Source organism: Equus przewalskii, chromosome 16 (assembly GCF_037783145.1).
Source record: "Equus przewalskii isolate Varuska chromosome 16, EquPr2, whole genome shotgun sequence".
NCBI lineage: Eukaryota > Metazoa > Chordata > Mammalia > Perissodactyla > Equidae > Equus > Equus przewalskii.
The window spans coordinates 64,507,562-64,527,072 of NC_091846.1; the positions used below are offsets into that span (position 1 = coordinate 64,507,562).

Below are 19,511 nucleotides of genomic sequence, written 5' to 3' on the forward strand. Positions count from 1 at the left end.
TGAATCTGAAGTAACTGAAAAGAGACCAGGGTGCCCCGTGTTATACTGAGCTAAGCCAGTTTGGTCAGAAATGTCTGTGTAAACTGGGAAAGCGTTTTAGGCAAACGGAAGGCAGATGGAGGTGGTCAGAGTAAAATCAGATGAAACTATACAGAGGAGCGGCATTAGCAGAAACGCTGTATTAGAACATGTTCCAAGGCAGTAGGGATGGTTATGTGGCAAACATGGAGGCTGAGGAGGGGCCATGCCATGAAAGGCTATATCCTACACGTCTGTTACGGCCTGGAATTCCACCATCAGAGCATTATTTCATTGGTAGACATAAAAGTTTAAAGATGTTTCTCTGTGGCTTTTAATGGGTGAGGGCATGGTGCCAGGGATGTGAGAATGGAATCAGCACAAGCATGAGGGTGAAAGAGGCCAGTGCCTGAAAACTAGGCAAAAAAGGCCTCCAAAGCTGCATTTCCCCAGTGTGTTCCGGTGAGACGATCTGTGCAATAAAGGTGCCGGGTCAGTGAGTGCAGTGCAGGCCCCTCTTGAAGAATAGCGATACGCTTACATAAGAAAGGCTCTTTACGTTCTAAAATTAAAAAATCTTTTCAACTCAGCATTCCTTAAATTTATTGGATCATAGAAATCTCTTTTCATGTCCTACCTATTAATACCCCAAGGCACTGTGAGAAATGGTGTTTTATGAAATTACACTAAGTCATGTAAAAAGCGCCTACTACGTCCCTACATATTCTGGAGCACTGTCTGGAGGGCTGTAGGAAAATCTTAAGATGCAGAAGGTGGGACCCCTGCTAGCCAGGCCTAGACCCCTGAAAACACGCGCACACCCAGCCTGGGGGTGTTGGCAATGAAGCTCTGTGCCATGAGTAGTCGAAAGATACAGAAGAGGAAAGCTAGAGTAGTGGGGTTAAAAACAGGAGGATGTCGTAGGAAACAAATGAATAAAGGAAGCCAGAGGAGTCCCTTGAGGAAGCTTTTTCTGCATGTGTTCCGGGAAACAGAAACAAATGCAAGGGATCACTGAGGACAGAACTCTTCATGGGCTGCGGGCTGCTGGTCTGCGTGTGTGTTCTTTGGTACTTCAGAGGCCATTCTCCCCTGCCCCATGCCTGTCCTCTCAACTCACTAGCACCCGTGGCCCAGCCCTACCAGACTGCTACAACAGACTTTTCTAGCTTCAGACGTGATGTCCCCTCCATCTGGGACACACTCACCACCCTCCCCTACATCTAGCTGAGGTCTGTGCCTACTTAAAGTCCCTGGATAATCATCCCCACCTGTTAGAGACTTTTCCTGACTCTCTTCTTGGCTGTGCACATATGTCCATTAAGATACTTCTCACGTTGTTTTGTAACTTGTTTACAAGCAATTTACCTTTGTAAACACAATACGATATTCAAAAGGGAAGCTATATTTTATTCATCCTTGTATTCTCAGCACTATTACACTGATTAGAATATGATCAGTGCTTAAGAAGTGTGGGCTGAATGCAGGAACTACTTCTAATTTTGAAACAGTTGATCTCAAAATGAAGACCAAGCCCAACAGGCACATGAAAAGATGCTCAACATCACTAATCATCAGGGAAATGAAAATCAAAACTAGACTTATATACCATCTTACACCCATCAAAATGGCTATAATCACCAAGACAAAAAACAACAAATGTTGGAGAGGTTGTGGAGAAAAGGGAGCCCTCATACACCACTGGTGGGAATGCAAACTGGTGTAGCCGCTGTGGAAAACAGTGTGGAGACTCCTCAAAAAATTAAAAATAGAAATATCATATAACCCTGTTATCTCACTACTGGGTATTTACCCAAAGAACTGGAAAGCAACAATTCAAAGAGACTTATGCATGCCTATGTTGACTGCAGCATTATTCACAATAGCCAAGACATGGAAGCAACCCAAGTGCCCAGTGAAGGATGATTGGATAAAGAAGATGTGGTATAGATATATACAATGGAATACTATGCAGCCATAAAAAAGGACAAAATCATCCCATTCACAATCACATGGATGAAGCTTGAGGGCATGATGTCAAGCGAAATAAGCCAGAGAGAGAAAAACAAACACCATATGATTTCACTTATATGCAGAATATAAACAAACTCATGGACAAAGAAAATAAATTAATGGTTACCAGGGGAAGGAGGGTGGAGGGTGGGTACAAGGGGTGAAGTGGCATATATATGGTGTATGACAAACAAAACCTCACTATGTTATAAGCTATTATGAGCACAATTTAAAAAGTTAATGAAAAAAAATGATGGCCAAGCATACTTAATTCACAAATGTGGTTTCCATACCTCTATTTTTTTATTAAAGGGCTTATAATTTTTTAAACTCCCATCTTCCTCAGGAAAATCATTTTCAGAAACATCTAAACAGAACCCAACATGCATTTGAAACTTAAATATAGAGTGACTCTCCATCTCTCAGACGTAAGAAAATATGGTGTCTGGATTTCCATTGCAGGTACACGTGCCATTACCTATCACAGACAATTTCCCAGCTGGAGAATCTTGAATTCTGGCTGATCAGCATCGGATCGTCTTGTCTTGCTGCCCCAAGAAGCTGGTCGGTACACACATCACACTCATTCCTCCCAGTGGCAAAGTTCCAGTAGGGCAAAGCAAAGGACTCATTGCCAGTGAGTCGCTAGAAGCAAAGGGCATATCTAGTCATTTAATTCACGCCATCAGGTACAACAAGAAAGCGAGTAGTGCAAAGACTGATATGAGTCTCCAAAATTATAGCAAAATTAAAAGAGCCAAATGTATAGTTTTCACCAACCTGGAGATCTCTTTCCAGCCACAACAAATGGTACCGGTGCCATGTAACAAAGGCAGGTCCTTGGTGTGAGAAGTCGATGGCCTTATATGGGCGCCCTGGTCCTAAACAATTGGGAAACTAATTAAAGATCACAGAATAAAGTTTTTTAAATGTTAAACCTTACCTGGGATGTGTCTACAGAGCCAATAAGTCCATGATGTTTTAGTTGGAAAAAAGTGTTTTTGTCATTCATCTCTCTGAAAACAACATCAACAAAACAATTTCAGAAGCAACTAGCATTTTTGGGATAAATTCTCCTTTATCTCTCAAAAGTTTGATAGTTGACAGAGATCCGGAGAAATTCAGGTCACTTTCAGCTTTAAGAGCCCCGATTATAGGGGCCGACCCCCTAGCACAGCGGTTAAGTTCAAACGTTCTGCTTCTCGGTGGCCCGGGGTTCACCGGTTGGGATCCCAGGTGCAGACATGGCACCACTTGACACGCCATGCTATGGTAGGCATCCTACATATAAAGTACGGGAAGATGGGCACAGATGTTAGCTTCAGCGCCAGGCTTCCTCAGCAAAAAGAGGAGGACTGGCAGTAGTTAGGTCAGGGCTAATCTTCCTCAAAAAAAAAAGCCCCTGTTATATATTTAATTTTCAAGCAACATGTCATTAAGATGCAAGAAGAGTATCCAAAGGAGTAGATCATTGAGACCTAAATGAAATACGTTTTTAAAAGACATTTTCTAACCTAGTCCTTACAAATGCACACATTTATAAGAGAGGGATTAATAATAATAAAGTAACTTCAACTATACTTAGTCCTAATTCAGCATTTATAGAACCAAAAAGGACTTCCACAGATTTTGCCTCAGCCATCAATCAGTTGCAACTACTAGCTGACAAGCATGGCTGCCAAGACTAGACGAGAGAAAAATACATTCAAACCGATTTGGCTGGCCACTGGAACTACCAATTTGAGTGAAACACTTTGGGCAATTTAATGACCTCCTTACTGCCTGTTCCATCCTTCCTCCCTCTTTCATAACAGCTTTTGAAGGCTATGTAGAAACTTTCACTAACTTTAGTTCTTTTTGAAAGTATCTATAATAACTTCAGAGAGATGAACAGACATGAATATAAATTTAATTCCTGGATACGATCAGAAACTATAGTTTTCTTTTCCTCTTGAGAGACAACCCTCTCATAAAGCAAAAATTCCTCAGAGTGATGACAGGAAAACCATGAAGGTTTATAGCCAGAAGGGCCTCCGTAGCTATCGATAAAGAAAGACAGATGCTTACCTGTGGGGCGCATTTTAAAAAGACTCACACTGAGGAAAAAACTGTTCTCGCTGCTGTTGGCTACACAGTCCATTTAAAATGTTTTACTGTGGAACAAAGTTTAAAGTTCTCAAAACAAAATGATGAGGGGGAATCAAGTGGTGGGGAAGGAGTGATAGACATGAGGACAGAGAATTCCTGATGAGAATCCGACTGTTCAAAGGGAGCGCAAGGTCTCCATGCACCCTAACCCCAATGAGGGGCCCCAAAAGTGGAGACTTGTAGGTATAGCCAAGGCTCAGGACTGCACTGAGCAGAACCTGGAAGGGATTCAAGCCCTCCTGCAGCTAACTACTGTCTACAGCTTTCGCTTTCTGAAAATAACTGAGGATGAAGTTGGACCTACAAGATTAATGACCTTCCTAACAGATAACTCTCCATTCCAAGTGCTCCCAGGCCCAACTTTTAGGGTCTGGAAGGGCAGGGCACCATTTTCTCAAGTATCCCACATAACTGGCTCAAAGGGCTAAGCTAAGCTATATTGCTGTGGCTTAGCTTATGCTTTTCCTTGACAATACAACCCCAAAAAACTTGGGGATCCCAGCAGTGCATGGACATCATAAATGAAGGCCTGAAAGTCTGTAGACTAATACCTGTGAGTTTAATGAGCAATACCTTCCAATAAAAACACTTCAACTCTGCACAAAGAAGCTTCATGTGCTTCAGTGCATGTTCAGTTAGTGCCTCCAATTTGAAGAAAGGGTCAGAGAGGCCTTCCATGGCCAGATTTAGAAAGGTTTCCTTCTGGAATCAAAACGGATTTGCCTCCACTTCACCAACTCTTGCCTTTGAAGATTAAGAGCTTCATTGAGAAGAGTTTAGACTTTGAACCCAAAGTACAAACTGCAAATGTCTGCAGCCAACGTACAGGAAGAAACAGCTCCATTCCATCCTAGGCAGTATTTGACTGTTCCATGATTTTCCGAAGCCTAACTCTTCCTTGAGATTGTTCTCTTGTTAATTAACTTACCTGAAATGACTTCCCACCCACTCATCCCCAATCCCAAACCTGTAATAATACACCTTAAGCTAAGGAAAAAACCTACCTAATAGTGTATCTCTAACAGAATAATAATGGAGCCACACAAAGAAATCATAAATGCTGCAGTTGGCAATCTGTGGCTGGGTCCCATTTGGCCCAAGCAGCCCAAGCCAGTGTTGCGTGGTGATCACATAGTCGGGGTGTGTGGTGTTCTTCGCGAGATCTAAGGCACCCAAAAACTGCTCCCTCTCCTGAGGAGTCAAGGAATGGATATTCTGCCGAACAACTGGTGCTTTCTTCCGATCACAGTTGGGGCCGGTCCAGCCAAACTTGCAGTCTCCACAGTTATAGCCAGCAAAGTTTCCTAGTTTATTTTTTAAAAAGAGAGAGAGAGAGAAAGATGGAAAAGGAAATAAGTTTATATAGTTTGGAAGAAATTTCCAAATTTGAACTCTGGGGTAGAATGGAAGAGAAGATGAAGGTGATGACAAGAGGGCAAAGACAGTCAATTTCCTTTCCTTACCCTCCTCTTGAAAGGTTCCTATCTCCAAGGGGACTGAACACTAGAAAGTTCCCAAGAAATATTCCCAGCAAAGAAATAGGATGTGAAATGCGTTACATGCTGTTATGAGCTGAACTGTGTCCCCCTGAAATTCATATGTCGAAGTCCTAAGCCCCAATATCTCAGTATTTGATTGTATTTGGAGACAGGGTACTTAAAGGAGTAATTAAGTTAAAGTGAGGTCAATAGGGTAGGCCCTAATCCAATATGACCAAGGTCTGTATAAGAAGAGGAAATTTGGACACAGTTAGTTACAGAGGGAAGGTCATACGAAGGAAGATACAGGGAGAAGACAGCCAAACCTCCTGACACCTTGATCTGGGACTTTAGGCCTCCAGAATGTGAGAGAAGGAATTTCTGTGTGTCACCCAGTCTGACGTACTTTGTAATGGAAGCCCTAGCAAACTAATACAGGCACTGCTTGCTAGGCTTTCCTTCCTCTCACAGATCATGCTGGAGGGGGTTCTTCCTGTGTCCTCTCCATGCTCCCATCCAGGGGCTGAGCAGCAGCCTTGGATGTCAACACTGCCCCTCTTGTCCTGTGGCACACACAATAAGGCCGACACAAAACAGTTCATTGATTTAGAGAAGGAAGAGAATATACCCCAAGCTAAAGGTGGAAGCAAAATAAATAAGCTGATTTCCAGGAATTTAGGTGAAATCTAACATTAAAAAAGCTAGCTTATTTCACAAAGGAGACAGAGTTAAGACAAAATCAATGGCAGCTGGCAGGTCATAAAGCTGAATTAGCTGCCATAGTGTCAGGAAGTGTAGATCACTGCAGGGTTGCCTGTCGTCTGCACAAATGCCTTTCCTTTATTAACCCCGGCACTGAGCCCTGGTCAGCTCGAGCTCTAAGCACCTTTCTGATTAGCGTCTGAAGTTTAAGTTATTGTCGCTGCCTCTGACTTTTTCCATCTTAGGCTTGATTATTGCTTTTGGTATGATAAGCGCCTCATTACTAGGTGGCAATAAGTTAGAGAGTAAACATTTAAATATTATTGAGGGCCGGCCCCAAGGCAGAGTGGTTAAGTTCGCACGCACCAATTCGGCGGCCCTGGGTTTCTCTGGTTTGGATCCTGGGCGTGGACATGGCACCACTCATCAAGCCATGCTGAGTGGGCATCCCCCATAGCACAACCAGAAGCACTCACAACTAGAACATACAGCTATGTTACTGGGGGGCTTTGGGGGAAGAAGAAGGAAGAAAAAATAAATAAATAAATATATAAATAAGTATTATTGCAGTGAAATGTTAAAACAAAAGGGGATAATGATATTTATCTCCTAAGGGATTAGAGAGGTTATGTAAAGTATTTACAGGGAGGTGACCTGCTCCCTTGCCCTCCTCCTCCATCTGACACTCCCAGACCTTTGTACTTGCTCTTCCTTCTGTCTGCAACACTTTTCCCTCATAGTCTCCCTAAGTTCCTTTTTGCCTGGGTTACCTACTCTTCCTTTAAGGTTCAGGATGGGTCTTCTGCAACGTCTTCCTTGACTCCACATGTCAGAGTCAGATGCTCCCACGCTGTTCTCCCTGTGTTTGTAACCCCCTGTTCCCCTTTCATTGACTTGACCACACCGACTGCAATCATCTACTTGTCTCAGCTACAGGCAACTGGCGCATGCTTGGCCTTGTACAAAATGAATATTTGTTGGATGAATCAAAGAAATATAAAGCTAAATCACCACAAGGTATGCTTTAAATCTCTTACAATTTTGGTTGTCAATTCTACCTCAATAAAGCTGAAATTTAAAAATAGTTAATTAATAAAAGAAAGAAGTATAAAGCATGTAGCAGATAATTCAATAAACATAAAACTTCTTCTTTCTCTCTCTCCTATCCTTGTGGATTAGAAAGAAAAGTGGGCCCTATAAATAACTTTGATAAACTGTAGGTACCAAAATAGAGTAAGTAAAAAATACTATGACCATAGTAGAGAGAAGTTTATTTGGATTGCTAAAGGAAGAGAAAATTTTCCAATAGCATGAAAACAAAATGATTAGCACCTGTACTACGTAAAGAAAATGCACAGCATCCTTTTCTATTAACCCAATGGATTTTTGGATGGCTAAAGAAAACGTTCTTAAAAATATCATAAGTAGGAAGAATTTTTTTTAAAAAGTAGTTGATTTTTTGGGTTCTTTCCTTTTGTCATATACAAAATATTCTATCTATCCTTACATAGCTCGTTATCTGTATTTTCCTATGTTTCAACACCATACGAGAACATAAGTAAAAACTACTTAAAAGGAAAAATTCTACTGGTCTCAAGACTGAAGATCATGTTGCTGAATAGTTTGAGTTAAACATTAAATTTTATATTGATTACCAGAGTGAAGCTACTAAATACAAAATATTAAATCAATGTTTATTGAGCAGTTACTATAGTATTGAAGCTATGCAAGGTGCTTCAGGCTTCATGGAGCTTGGAGTCTATTTATTTTCCCTCAGGGTACCTACTAAAATTGTATACTATCTATTTTTAAAACATCTTTGATTAAAACATATCACCAACTCTGGCAGCTTTTACAGGAATAGTGTATTTTTTGAGGAGTAATCGAACGAAACGCACCTGAAGAATACTAACCATCCAAACTTCCAGCTGTTTGCCTATAGCCACAGCTCTATGACAGGAGAGTAATTCCTTCCTTCAAAATACTAAGAAATAGCACATCTAAATTTTGTAATAATAAATTCAATACATTTCTATATTTAAAGGCATAAAACTTATCTTTGAATTTTGGGGTCTCGTTGTGGAAATTGAGTCGTTCATACCTTAGGCCTTAGTTTTAAGATTCCTGCACTTTCTTTACCACAGTTCTTTTTGGTGGCTAGAAACAAAATTACCAATAAGCAGTTATCTCTCTCCTTCATTTACACAACAAATGATTTATTAACACCTACAACCTAAAGGGCAGACAAAACTAAGCGTGCCTTCCTCTGTTCCTACAGCTTCATGTCCATTCATACAAATTACCGCACTTGGTAACTTTGCACTTAACCTCCCAAAGCCTGTCATTTTAGGATACGAATTCTACTTTATAAGGTCCTTATGGAAAACAAGCATGTTAACATATTAGAGCACTTAGAACAGGGTCTGGTGCATAGTAAGTTCTATATGAAGTGTTATTACACTAGTATTACTAGATACCACTTCTCAAGTAGTACTGATTAGCATTTGTTTCATATCTGTCTGACTCATCCACTACACTTTGGACACATTAAAGATCAAGCTGGGCTTTTTACTTTTTGCACCCGAAGGGCCTAACATAATCAGTGCTAAATAAACATTGGTTGGGTAGGTGATGAAGGAATCCGTGAATAATTGAATAAAAGGCATTAGGCGCTAGAAGTTACAAATATAAATAAGGCACAGTGCCTTCCTCTAGTGGAGATGAATGACGGACATGTGCATGATGAAATATGGGCACAAGTCTAACTGTGGGAGAGTGAAAACAGGAATAAACCAAGCGCCATGGACAGCAGAAGACAAAATGAGCAATTCTAAGTCAGGAGACCAGAGACGCTTCACAGCTCTTTTCACATACCAGAGTTGCCCCCGCAAAGCACTGTGGACGTACTAATAAGAAAGCATTTGTCTGGATTTGAGCTCACCCAGGACCCAGAAATGTAGTCAGTAAAAAAAAATACCTTTTCCAGTGTGTCTCAGAGAAAACACGCCACAGCTCTGCAGTCAGCTCCCTTTCATTGCTGAGCTTCTAAACCTGCTCTAAAGAATTCGTCGTTTCACTGAAGACAATTGCAAAGTGCAGCAACATGAAAGCCTTGCACACAAAATGTTGATTTCTTTAATTTAGATTTTGTAGTAGTTCTTTGCATCAGATTTAACATGAGTTCATTTTTTCTGTTAATACACTAATAGCAGCAGCAAAAAATTTAAGACAGGCTTTTTAGAACAGATTGTGTTATCTTACTGGGAAATGGAGAGAGAAAAAATAAAGGATCCCTAGATGATGCCAGTCTATCATTGAGTATGTCCTTGAGCAAAAATTAAACTTAAAAAGTCAAAGTCCTCTTTCTACAGAGGACTGGGATAAAAACAGAAAGAGATGCCACAACTGGAAGGACCTGCAACTAAGATATACAGCTATGTACAGAGGGGTTTGGGAAGATAAAAAAAAAAAAAAAAAGAACTGAAAGAGGGTGAGAACAGTGCACGTTCCTACACGAGTGGCAAAAGCTCAAACTCCGAAGGCTATTAGACTAAATGAGCTTAAAGACTACCGATTAGTGAATTTACAAGGAGTTCTAAATAGCCTATTCCTTTTAATTAGAGATTCTATTATTTTAATAACAATACTTCATACTCACACAGGGCCTTTCATCTACAGAGCTCAAAAGGATTTTACAAGTGTGGTTTCACCATTATCCCCATTTCAGAGATTGGAAAATGGAGGCACTTAGTCACTTGTACAAACAAGAAGTTCTTAGACAACAGTTAACTACTTGGTGCTCACGTTTTTCAAAAGGCCAAAGACAAAGCTGCAACTGGTATATTCTCTGAAATGCCAACTGGCAGGTAACACTGTAGGGTGAATGGCGAATGCCAAAATTTCCTGAAATTCGCCTCTTTCTGACAGTTAAGTTCAGTAATTTTTTTTGTTTCTATTTATTCCCACAAAGAATAGAGACGTTCTCTCTAGAGAATTTGAGCACATAATTTAGGGTTTTTCTCCTTCAGAGTTTGTATTTATTTCTCTGTATTAGGCTAAAATCTTTTACCAGCTTCAAAATCATGGAGACTGTGGTGTGTTTATTTTCTTTAATTTTATCTTATTGTGGGAAGAACATTAACATGAGACCTGGCCTCTTCACTTATCTTTAAGTGTACAATACCTTATTCTTGACTCCACATACAATGCTGTATAGATCTCTAGAACTTATTCATCTTGCTTAACTGAAACTTTGTGCCCATTTATTAGTAACTCCCATTTCCCCCTCCCCTGGTACCTGGTAACCAGTATTCCACTCTTTGATTCTATGAATTTGACTATTTTAGATACCTCAAACTAGTGGAATTGTGCAGTATTTGTCTTTCTATGACTGGCTTACTTCACATAGTGTAATGTCCTTCAGGTTCATCCAAGTTGTCACATGTTGCAGAATTTTCTTCTTTTTTAAGGCTGAATAGTACTCACTTGTACATATATACCACTTGGCTAGGATGTGGAGAAATTGGAACCCTTATGGACTGTTGGTAAGAATGCAAAATGATGCAGCTGCTGTGGAAAACAGCATGGAGGTGTCTCAAAAAATCAAAAATAGAACTAGCATATGATCCAGCAATCCCACTTTTGGGTATTTATTCAAAAGAATTGAAATCAGGATCTCAAAGAGATATTAGCATTTCAATGTCACTAAGCACTATTCACAACAGCCAAGATGTGGAGACAACCTAAATGCCCATTGACAGATAATTGGTGTGTTTATTTTCCCACTGAATTAACAAAGTTCAGGGTTATCAACAGTCTGGTTGCCAGAAGTTAATCTACCTTTCTTCCTTAATAAATTTTGGGTGACCTCAGAAGAATCCCAAGGGTCCTATTTGCAAAAGAATTATGAAGCTACCAGAAACGAGGGCTTTGGGGCATTCAAGATCAAGTTTCAATTTGAACACTGCCTCCTAAACCATGAAAAAGCTACCCTAGGAAGGCAAGCAGCTCTCTTTTTGAGGAAGAATAAACTGAAGAGTATGTGTCTTGCTCTGGGACATATGACACATCACAGTGATTATTGTGTATACTAAGTAACTTTCCAACTCAGCCACTAAGGACTAAGTCTGGTGCCCTGAGACTGAAGGAAAAAAACCATCTAGTCAACATAAGTGGAGCCATCCAAAGTTAGGATGGGAAGAGCTATGGTCCTGAATGAGTCTAGACAGATCAAATCACTGAGGAAGGAAGGCAAGCCACAGCCCAGGAGTGGGTCTCAGGGGGTAGCCGTGGCCTTGAGAATAGTCGGAGATGGAGATTATACCCACTGAGGAAGCTCTGCTTCCAAGGACTGGCCTGTAGACATGCAATGTCCTTACAGCCTGGACTTCAGGACAGGCCCTGTTTCTGGCCCACTGCCTCTTGGGTATGTTTATCCTCCTCAGGGCAGGGATCCTTTTTATATTTTGAACGCAGGTCACTGTGACCCTAAATTCCTGTCACTTATGGAGGAATATTTATAATCATTCTCTCAGGAAAGAGAGATGGCAATTATCCCTTCTATTCTGCCACTTTCTATTTTTCCATCCCCCCCACCTGTTTTTAAAAGAAACTTGTTAGCAACGTCAAAAAAATAAAGTAGATGATGATAAGAAGAGTTAACAGTTATATCTGTTTCCTAATATCTTCTGCCAAAGGATTCTATAAAATGGACATTCTCAACCTTTGTAAGTTGTGTCACTCTATCTTTGATTGACCTGGAAATCAGTGTTCCAGAAGAATTTTTGAGTCATAGACAAAGAAGTTACTGTGTTGTGTGGTTTCCAATCACAAAGGTAATATGAAATTTACTGCTTCTCAGACTGAAAAGCCATGAGAATACAAGATAATGTCTATAGAAGCAAATGCTCGATTAGCTTAGGAAAAATGGATAACATATATTCACTATGCTATTTAAAACTTGTCACAATGAACATCCAAGGCAAAACTAACAGTTCCTCTGAATCACAGAATTAACAATGTGACTACAAAATGATGATAAAGCCAGAATGTTTTAAAAGTTAAGAAAATCTAGCATCTTTCCTCCATCAACATCACAGTCCTTTTACATTCCCTTAGTTTACTTTTTTATACCCTTATATAACTCAAATATCTCTATTTTCCTCTGTTCCAGCATCATATGAGAATATAGGTTAAAAAAAAAACTAAGAAGGAAAAATTCGTCTGCAGCTGGACATTGTAGAACGCTGCCCACCGGCTTTGGTAAAGATGCCGCTGATGTTTTTTGCATTTCAAATGCCCTCTTAGGCTTCGAGTATTTATCTCGCTGTGCATGGTTGCCGAACACTGGAGGGAGCACTACTGAGGAGGATTTGAGAAGGCTCAGAGGAGCCAGAGGAATAAGAAATGCAGAGAGATTTCAAAGAAACAGGTAATAAGAGAGACCAAGGTATAAAAGAGGAACACAGCAAATTTTGAGATGCCCACATCAAACCCAGGCAAGAGTGAAAAAGAACCTTGTTATACCTCCCTTCCCCAGCCCACTGAGAAAGCTCTGTCCTGCCACGTCTCTCCAACTTTGGCAAAGTTACAACCCAGTCATAACCTTAACGAGCAAGACGCACCCTGCTTGAGACCTGTTCAAATCGTTAGAAATGCTGAGACTAGGACTAAAGAACACCTGCCCTCGACGCCTGTCTTCCAGATGCCAAGTCTCGCCCACCCCCTTGAACTCCTTAGAATGCCCACCCCTGAGAACAAGTGCAAACTCATTCCAGAAGGAGAGGGCACAGAATTGATCTTGAAAGGACTTGCTCTGAGTTTCAAAGCTGACTCTTGAGCTCTTTAGCTTCCTCTTCCAACAAACAAGCCCATGGTATGTTGGCATGAGTTCATACCCAGGCTTGGCCCATGTGATATTTATTTAGCTTCCATAACTAGATGTATAGAGGATGTGAAGAATACACCAAGACATCAGCCTTACTCAATTCACTGCCTACAAAAAAGAAACTTGGTTGGCCTTTCAAAGCCTAGTATAATAGTGACAAGGTCTCATCTCTTCCTTAGAAGAGGCTCCTTTCCCAGCTGGGCCCTCCCTACCCAGCTTGGAGCATGCCGAGTCTGCCCACAGCGGCTCCCTCACCTGTGCACTTGCAGGTCCGGTCGAAGAACTTCCTTGGCCACCGTTCTCGGTCATCCTGGTTTCGCAAGATGTAAGGACCGCTCCAGGGCCTGGTGTCAGTTTGCACCTCTGTGCACTGGCCCCGGCCCTCCTGAGAGCCACAGACATTGGCCGGCTCCATGCCCAGTGGCGGGCAGCACTCCTTGGACAGCAGGCTGTCCACTGTCATGCAGACCCGGGGGAACTGCGCCCAGGCTCCAGGCAGGAGTCCACAGCCCAGGCAGCTGAGCAGAAGCCCCCACCGAAGGGAGCTCATGGCTTTATAACCAGGAGAACTCTCTTGCACTTTCCACTCCTTGCTTCTATCCTGCCTTTCTCCTTGTCTTCCACTCTTTGGCTCTTGAGCATTCATTCAGTTTTTGATTTTGGAGGATTGGTATATTTTGGTATATTTTTGTTTTTTGTTCTTTTCCTCTGCTCTTTAAAAAATACCCACAAAAATCATAGAACGCACGTGTGTACGTGCACATGCACAGACTATTCTATGTGATTCAAACAACTAAAACAAATTTAATTCCATCAGAAGCGCCTCTAACAGCCAGATTTAATGAGGGTAGCGCTTCTCAGCATCTTCCCCCCATTAAATCAGGCTTTATCTAATGGAGTTAATTTACGGAGCGCTCCAGTCACAGGACTTATTATGCTGGTATTTCTAAACCCCTCCTTCCCTCCTTAGCCCATGACTTTAATTGCCTTGAACTCAGTTCAAAAGCCAAACGCCGTGCTGCGGTTATTCTGTCTGGCTTGCCAAGCCACGGGGCCTTGTGGGTTTGTGTAAGGGCTGGGAGAAGCCGTCATTAGGGGGATTAGTATTGCAGAAATCCTCATCGTTAGCACATGACCCAAAGTGCACAGTGAAGTAGATAAAGTTTCTGGCTTTGTTTCAAGAGGGCAAAACCATCTTCATTATCTGGGCTCGCGTGCTCCAGCCAAGCTTGTGACCTCAGACTTCCCAGGGAGTCAATAGATGCACTGAGCTCGTTGTCAAAGGCCCTTTATAGACAAGTGCGCATTGCTAACTACATTTCACTCCTGACTGCTTCCTGACGTGCTAGAAAGACCGCTACAGGAGGTCACACAACTTCAGAAATAAAGAAACATTTATTTAGGGCTGACGTACAAACAATTGCTTTGTTCCACAATTAGGGACCCTTTTCCCTCCAAATAATAACTTACTATTCTCTTATGCAGCAGATTTTTTTAATTATACAAAGTATCACACCACCAGAAATTCAAAATTGTCACTATCTGATTGTAAGGAAGGCAGTGGGACAATTTGGGGCAAGCACTTGCAAGTGACATCTTTTGATTTATGTTAAAGTTAAGCGTTGTCAAGCTTCAATCTAGAAGGCAAAGCCTCCCCCACTGCTTCTGAGGGCAGCGAGGGGAGCATCCAGACCAGCAGTGGTGGCCACTGTCAGAGCATGCATTTACCCCTTCATGGTGGAACCAAGACTGTCTAGGCGCCAAAACGGCCTGTAGAGACAGCTGATGTAAAACTTGTTCAAACAGTTTCAGAGAATAATTTATATGGGGGCATAAAGATTCAGAATGCTATATTCTAAAGCAAAATCCTAAGGTTAAAAATATTTTTCTCTAGCTGTTCCTGTCCCATGTACTTCTGTGTCACCCCCATGATATTAAGTTGTTGTGACTAATTAAATGGCACTTCTCAACTCTGGCTGTGCACCAGTGCCAGTTGGTACCCCAAGCCCATTAAAGCAGAAGCTCTGAGGTTGTGGCCCAGACTTCAGCATTTTGTTTTGTTTTGTTTTGTTTTGTTTTGTTTGGAGGAAGATTAGCCCTCAGCTAACTACTGCCAGTCCTCCTCTTTTTGCTGAGGAAGCCTGGCTCTGAGCTAACATCCGTGCCCATCTTCCTCTAGTTTATACGTGGGACGCCTACCACAGCATGGCTGCCAAGCAGTGCCATGTCCGCACCCGGGATCCGAACCAGCGAACCCCGGGCCGCCGAGAAGCGGAACGTGCGAACTTAACCACTGCGCCACCAGGCCGGCCCCAGACGTCAGCATTTTTTGTAAGTTCTCCAGACCATTCTAATGTGCAGCCAGAGTTAAGAATCACTGGGTCAGGATAAGCCGCAGCTCCAAAAGAAATGTGGAATAGATTCAGCTAGAAGATTCCATATGTGTTAGTTTTCCCAGGCTGCCTTAACAAATTACCATAAACTGCATGGCTTAAAATAGCAGAAATTTGTTCTCTTGCAGTTCTGAAGACCAGACGTCCAAAATCTATGTGTCAGTAGGGCTATACTCTCTCTGAAAGCTCCAAGGGAAAATCCTTGACTCTTCTAGCTTCTGGTGGCTGCTGCCATTCCTGAGCTTTCTTGGTTTTGAGGTCACATCATTCCAATCTCTGCATAGCCACCCGGCCTCCTCCTCTTGTGTCTGTGTCTCTCCTCTGTGTGTCTAAGGACACTTGTCATTGGATTTAGGGCCTACCTGGATAATCCACAATGGTCTTGATAAACAAATGGCAAGCAATAGGATATATTGGAGTATATGAGGAAGCCATTTGGTGTAAACCTAATTTAGTCTAACCCTGTTTTTTTTTCCAAAAGGGCCTGACATGGCCGTTGAGCATGCATTGTATAGATGCTTTAAGCATTTGCTATGTCCCAAAGACAAGAACAAATGGCCTTAAGATAAAGATGCAACTTCTTCCACATTGGCATTTCCTTAAGGATGAGCATCTCTCCCTAGGCTAGGATTTGATTGCTGTGCCCACCCTGTGACCACTCACCTTGAGACAACAGACGGGCTACCTGCTGTGTCCACTGAGACAGCAGACCTACTACCTGCTACGTCCATCAATTGCTGTGCTGATGGGGCAATCTCATGACTATTGTAAAAGGGACATTTCAATCATGTGTGATACATGCTCTTTGATGGTATGTAACACTCTGTTCACCCCCACTTCTTTGTGCCCTTCCTTCCTTGGGGAAGGAAGTCTCCAGGCTGAGCTAGTTCTTAGATCTGGCTTATAATAAACTCACCTCAATTTTCATTTATAGATTGGTTTTGGATTATTTTTGTCAATAATCTCATCTTGAGATTCTTAATTTAATTATGTCTGCAAAGACCCTTTTACCAAATAAGGTCACATTCACAGGTTCTGGGGCATGGACATATCTTTTTGGAGGCCACATTCAACCCACCACATCATGGCTATGAATTTTGAATAATACTGAAATTGCAGTATCTCAGAATTGGAATGGTGTTTTGGAGCTCATTCAGTGATTCCACATGTATTTATCAATCCACTTCATGCCAGCATCATGACACTTTGGGATTTCCTTCTGTTTTGTGAAACCCTAGGGTTCCATAAACATTAGATTCAAATTTTTTGGATATTGACACTGATGGAGTCAACAACTCTCATGTTGGAATATCTCCAGGTCTAGATCCTGAGATTTCTTTCATAACAGCTCTTGCTACATAAATTGCCTAGTCTGGAGCTTTATATGCAGGCTATCATGATGTCCCAAAATTACAACCCTGGTCCTGACCTCAGCTGTGAGTTCTAACTTCCTACTTGACCTCTCTACTTGGAGGTCTAGACATCTCTCCCTCAACCTGTTCAAAGGAGAACTTTCAGTCTCTCCTTCCAAATTTGTTCCGCCATCAATCTTCTCCATCTTAATAAAGAGCACCCCCACTATCCTATAAGAGGCCCTTGATTCTTTTCCTTCTTGCCTCCTTCATATATGCTTCCCACTGCACTTAGAGTAAAATCCAAGGTCCTTTTCCTGCCCTACTCAAAATGTGGTCCACAGATCCATGAACATCTATTCCTGGTCTGCATCAAGATAAGTACAGTAAAGAGAGAAATTGAGCCAGCATGTAACTGTCATAGCAATTTGACATTGCTACAAGTTTCAAGCACATGATCATTGGACTCATCTCATTGAAGACAGCATGGTCCATTTGGGGAGTTGTCAAGCTTGCATAGTGATGATCTTGTCTCACAATCTGCAAACTAGTCATGTTGGATGGCATGTTGGTCTGTGACTGAAAAATTTTTTTAAAAAAAGAAAAAACTTTGAGTTCTTTACCATAGATAGTTTGAGAAGAACTGGTGTATAAGATCCTCCATGACCTTGTCCCTCTCCTGTCTCTCTTTCCCTCTGTTCTGCAATCGCAGAGCACAGCAATTACTCAGTTACTCAAATGTTTCACATTCATTTCTACCTTGGCCTTTGTACTGTTGTTCTGCCTGCCTGGAATGTTCTTGCTCAGAATCCTCCTTGTTTTCAGGTTTCAGCTCAAATGTTAGCTCCTGAGAGAAGTCGTCCAGACCCCTCACTTTACTGTGTCTACCCCCAGCCACCTACTCTCTATCACATTGCATTATTTTTCCTTCATAGCACTTATCACTATCTAAAATTCTCCTACTTAACGGTTTAGTTGCTGATAGTCTGTCTCCTCTACCCAAGTATAAATTCCAGGAGAGCAAGAACCTTAACCATGTTGTATTTCCCCGATGCCAAGTACAGTGCTTGGCAAAGAGAGGCTACTTGAGAGCAGTTAATGAGTAAATAGACCCAATTCAATTTTTTGAGTTCATCAGAAGGGCTTCACCATTATAGTGATTGGCTTTACACAAATTAAATGTTGTTAGTTTGGCTATATAAAATAAATTTAGAATAATTAATACCACCATTATGTTGGAGGTTCCATTTCATATTTTGTTATAACTGCTAAAAATGTTTGAAAATCAGTGGCCCAGTCCAACACTCTACTGTGGTCCCCACATCAACACCACCAATAAATCCCCTCCTCACTATTTCTGACAAGGTATCACCAGTGTCTGATTAAACACCTCTAGTAAGGGGGTTCCTTTAAGAAATAGTTCTAAGGATTAGGAAATTCTTCCTTTTTAATAAATATTTAACATAATTTGAATGTAAATTTAAACGCAAATATTTAGTGAAAATTTCCTCTACCAATGCTTCCACCAAAAGCCCTTGGGGACCCCTTCAGATGCCCTAGAATGGGTACAGTCCATTTTCCATAGGATTTTCATCCTTATTTTTTCTCTTTCAGAATAAATTTCCTCAGTTCCTTCCATTTTTCCTTCATATGACCTAGTTTTCAATCCTCCCATCAGCCTCGTCTCTCTTTTTTTGGAAAATTCAATTTGCTATATGACCTCTTGATGCATGTAACTTAATTCAAGATTCCTGATATGAGCTAAGAAAAGATGACTAAAACATTAGCTCATGAGCTTTGCTTAGCAGTCACATCACCCCATCAATTTTGTGTCTGTTAGCTTAGGCTAAGTCATGCTGCAGTTAAGACCTCAAAATCTTGTTGGGTTATGAAACAAATGTGAAACAGCTGTAGCTATGCTCCACAATGCCATCGTTCCACGACTCAGGGAGAAGGAGCATCTTTTCATTCCTCTTCTCATATTGTTCATCTTGTGGCAAAGAAGGCAGTCATGGGCTACTCTTGAAAGTGCAGCCCACCTCATTTACTTCTGCTCACATTCCATTGGTAAGAGCAAGTCCGTGGCCAAGATTGCTGCCTCTGTCTTTGAGAGGATCTTTAGGAGGATCCCTACAGTGAGGGTCAGCACTGTTTTATTTTTACTGCATTTAAAGTCAATTTAAATCCCTACGTTTCTTTCATATGGTTTTCACATGACTACTTTAAAGTCAAATGCTTCTCCTAGCCCCATTCCCTGTTCTTTTCTTGTGAATTGTCTTTTGGGGTCTGTATTAGTTTGCTAGGGTTGCCATAACAAAATACCATAACAAACAGAAATTTATTTTCTCACAATTCTGAAGGATGGAAGTCCAAGATCAAGGTGTCGGCAGGGTTGGTTTCACCCGAAGCCTCTCTCCTTGGTTTGCATGTGGCCATCCTCTTGCTGTCTCTTCACCTGGTCTTTTTGCCATGCATGCACACTCGTGGTGTCTCCTTGTGTGTCCAAATTTCCTCTTCCTAT

General features: G+C 41.5%; 1 protein-coding gene across 2 annotated transcripts in view; it reads right to left on the reverse strand.

Annotated features, from left to right (window-relative positions):
* The window catches only part of DCT (dopachrome tautomerase), an 80,766-nt gene that overhangs the window by 22,253 nt on the left and 39,002 nt on the right, over window positions 1–19,511 (reverse strand). The window contains exons 2-5 of one of the 2 annotated variants that reach the window (XM_070579060.1): window positions 19,341–19,507; window positions 5,184–5,483; window positions 2,812–2,912; window positions 2,510–2,676 (exon numbers count right to left, since the gene is read on the reverse strand). In XM_070579060.1, the coding sequence (XP_070435161.1) occupies window positions 2,510–2,562 (53 nt within the window). In that variant the 5' untranslated portion in view covers window positions 2,563–2,676; window positions 2,812–2,912; window positions 5,184–5,483; window positions 19,341–19,507. Of the gene's footprint in view, window positions 1–2,509; window positions 2,677–2,811; window positions 2,913–5,183; window positions 5,484–13,500; window positions 14,339–19,340; window positions 19,508–19,511 lie in introns of those variants that run through there. The other variant, XM_008532909.2, reaches the window with a different exon arrangement.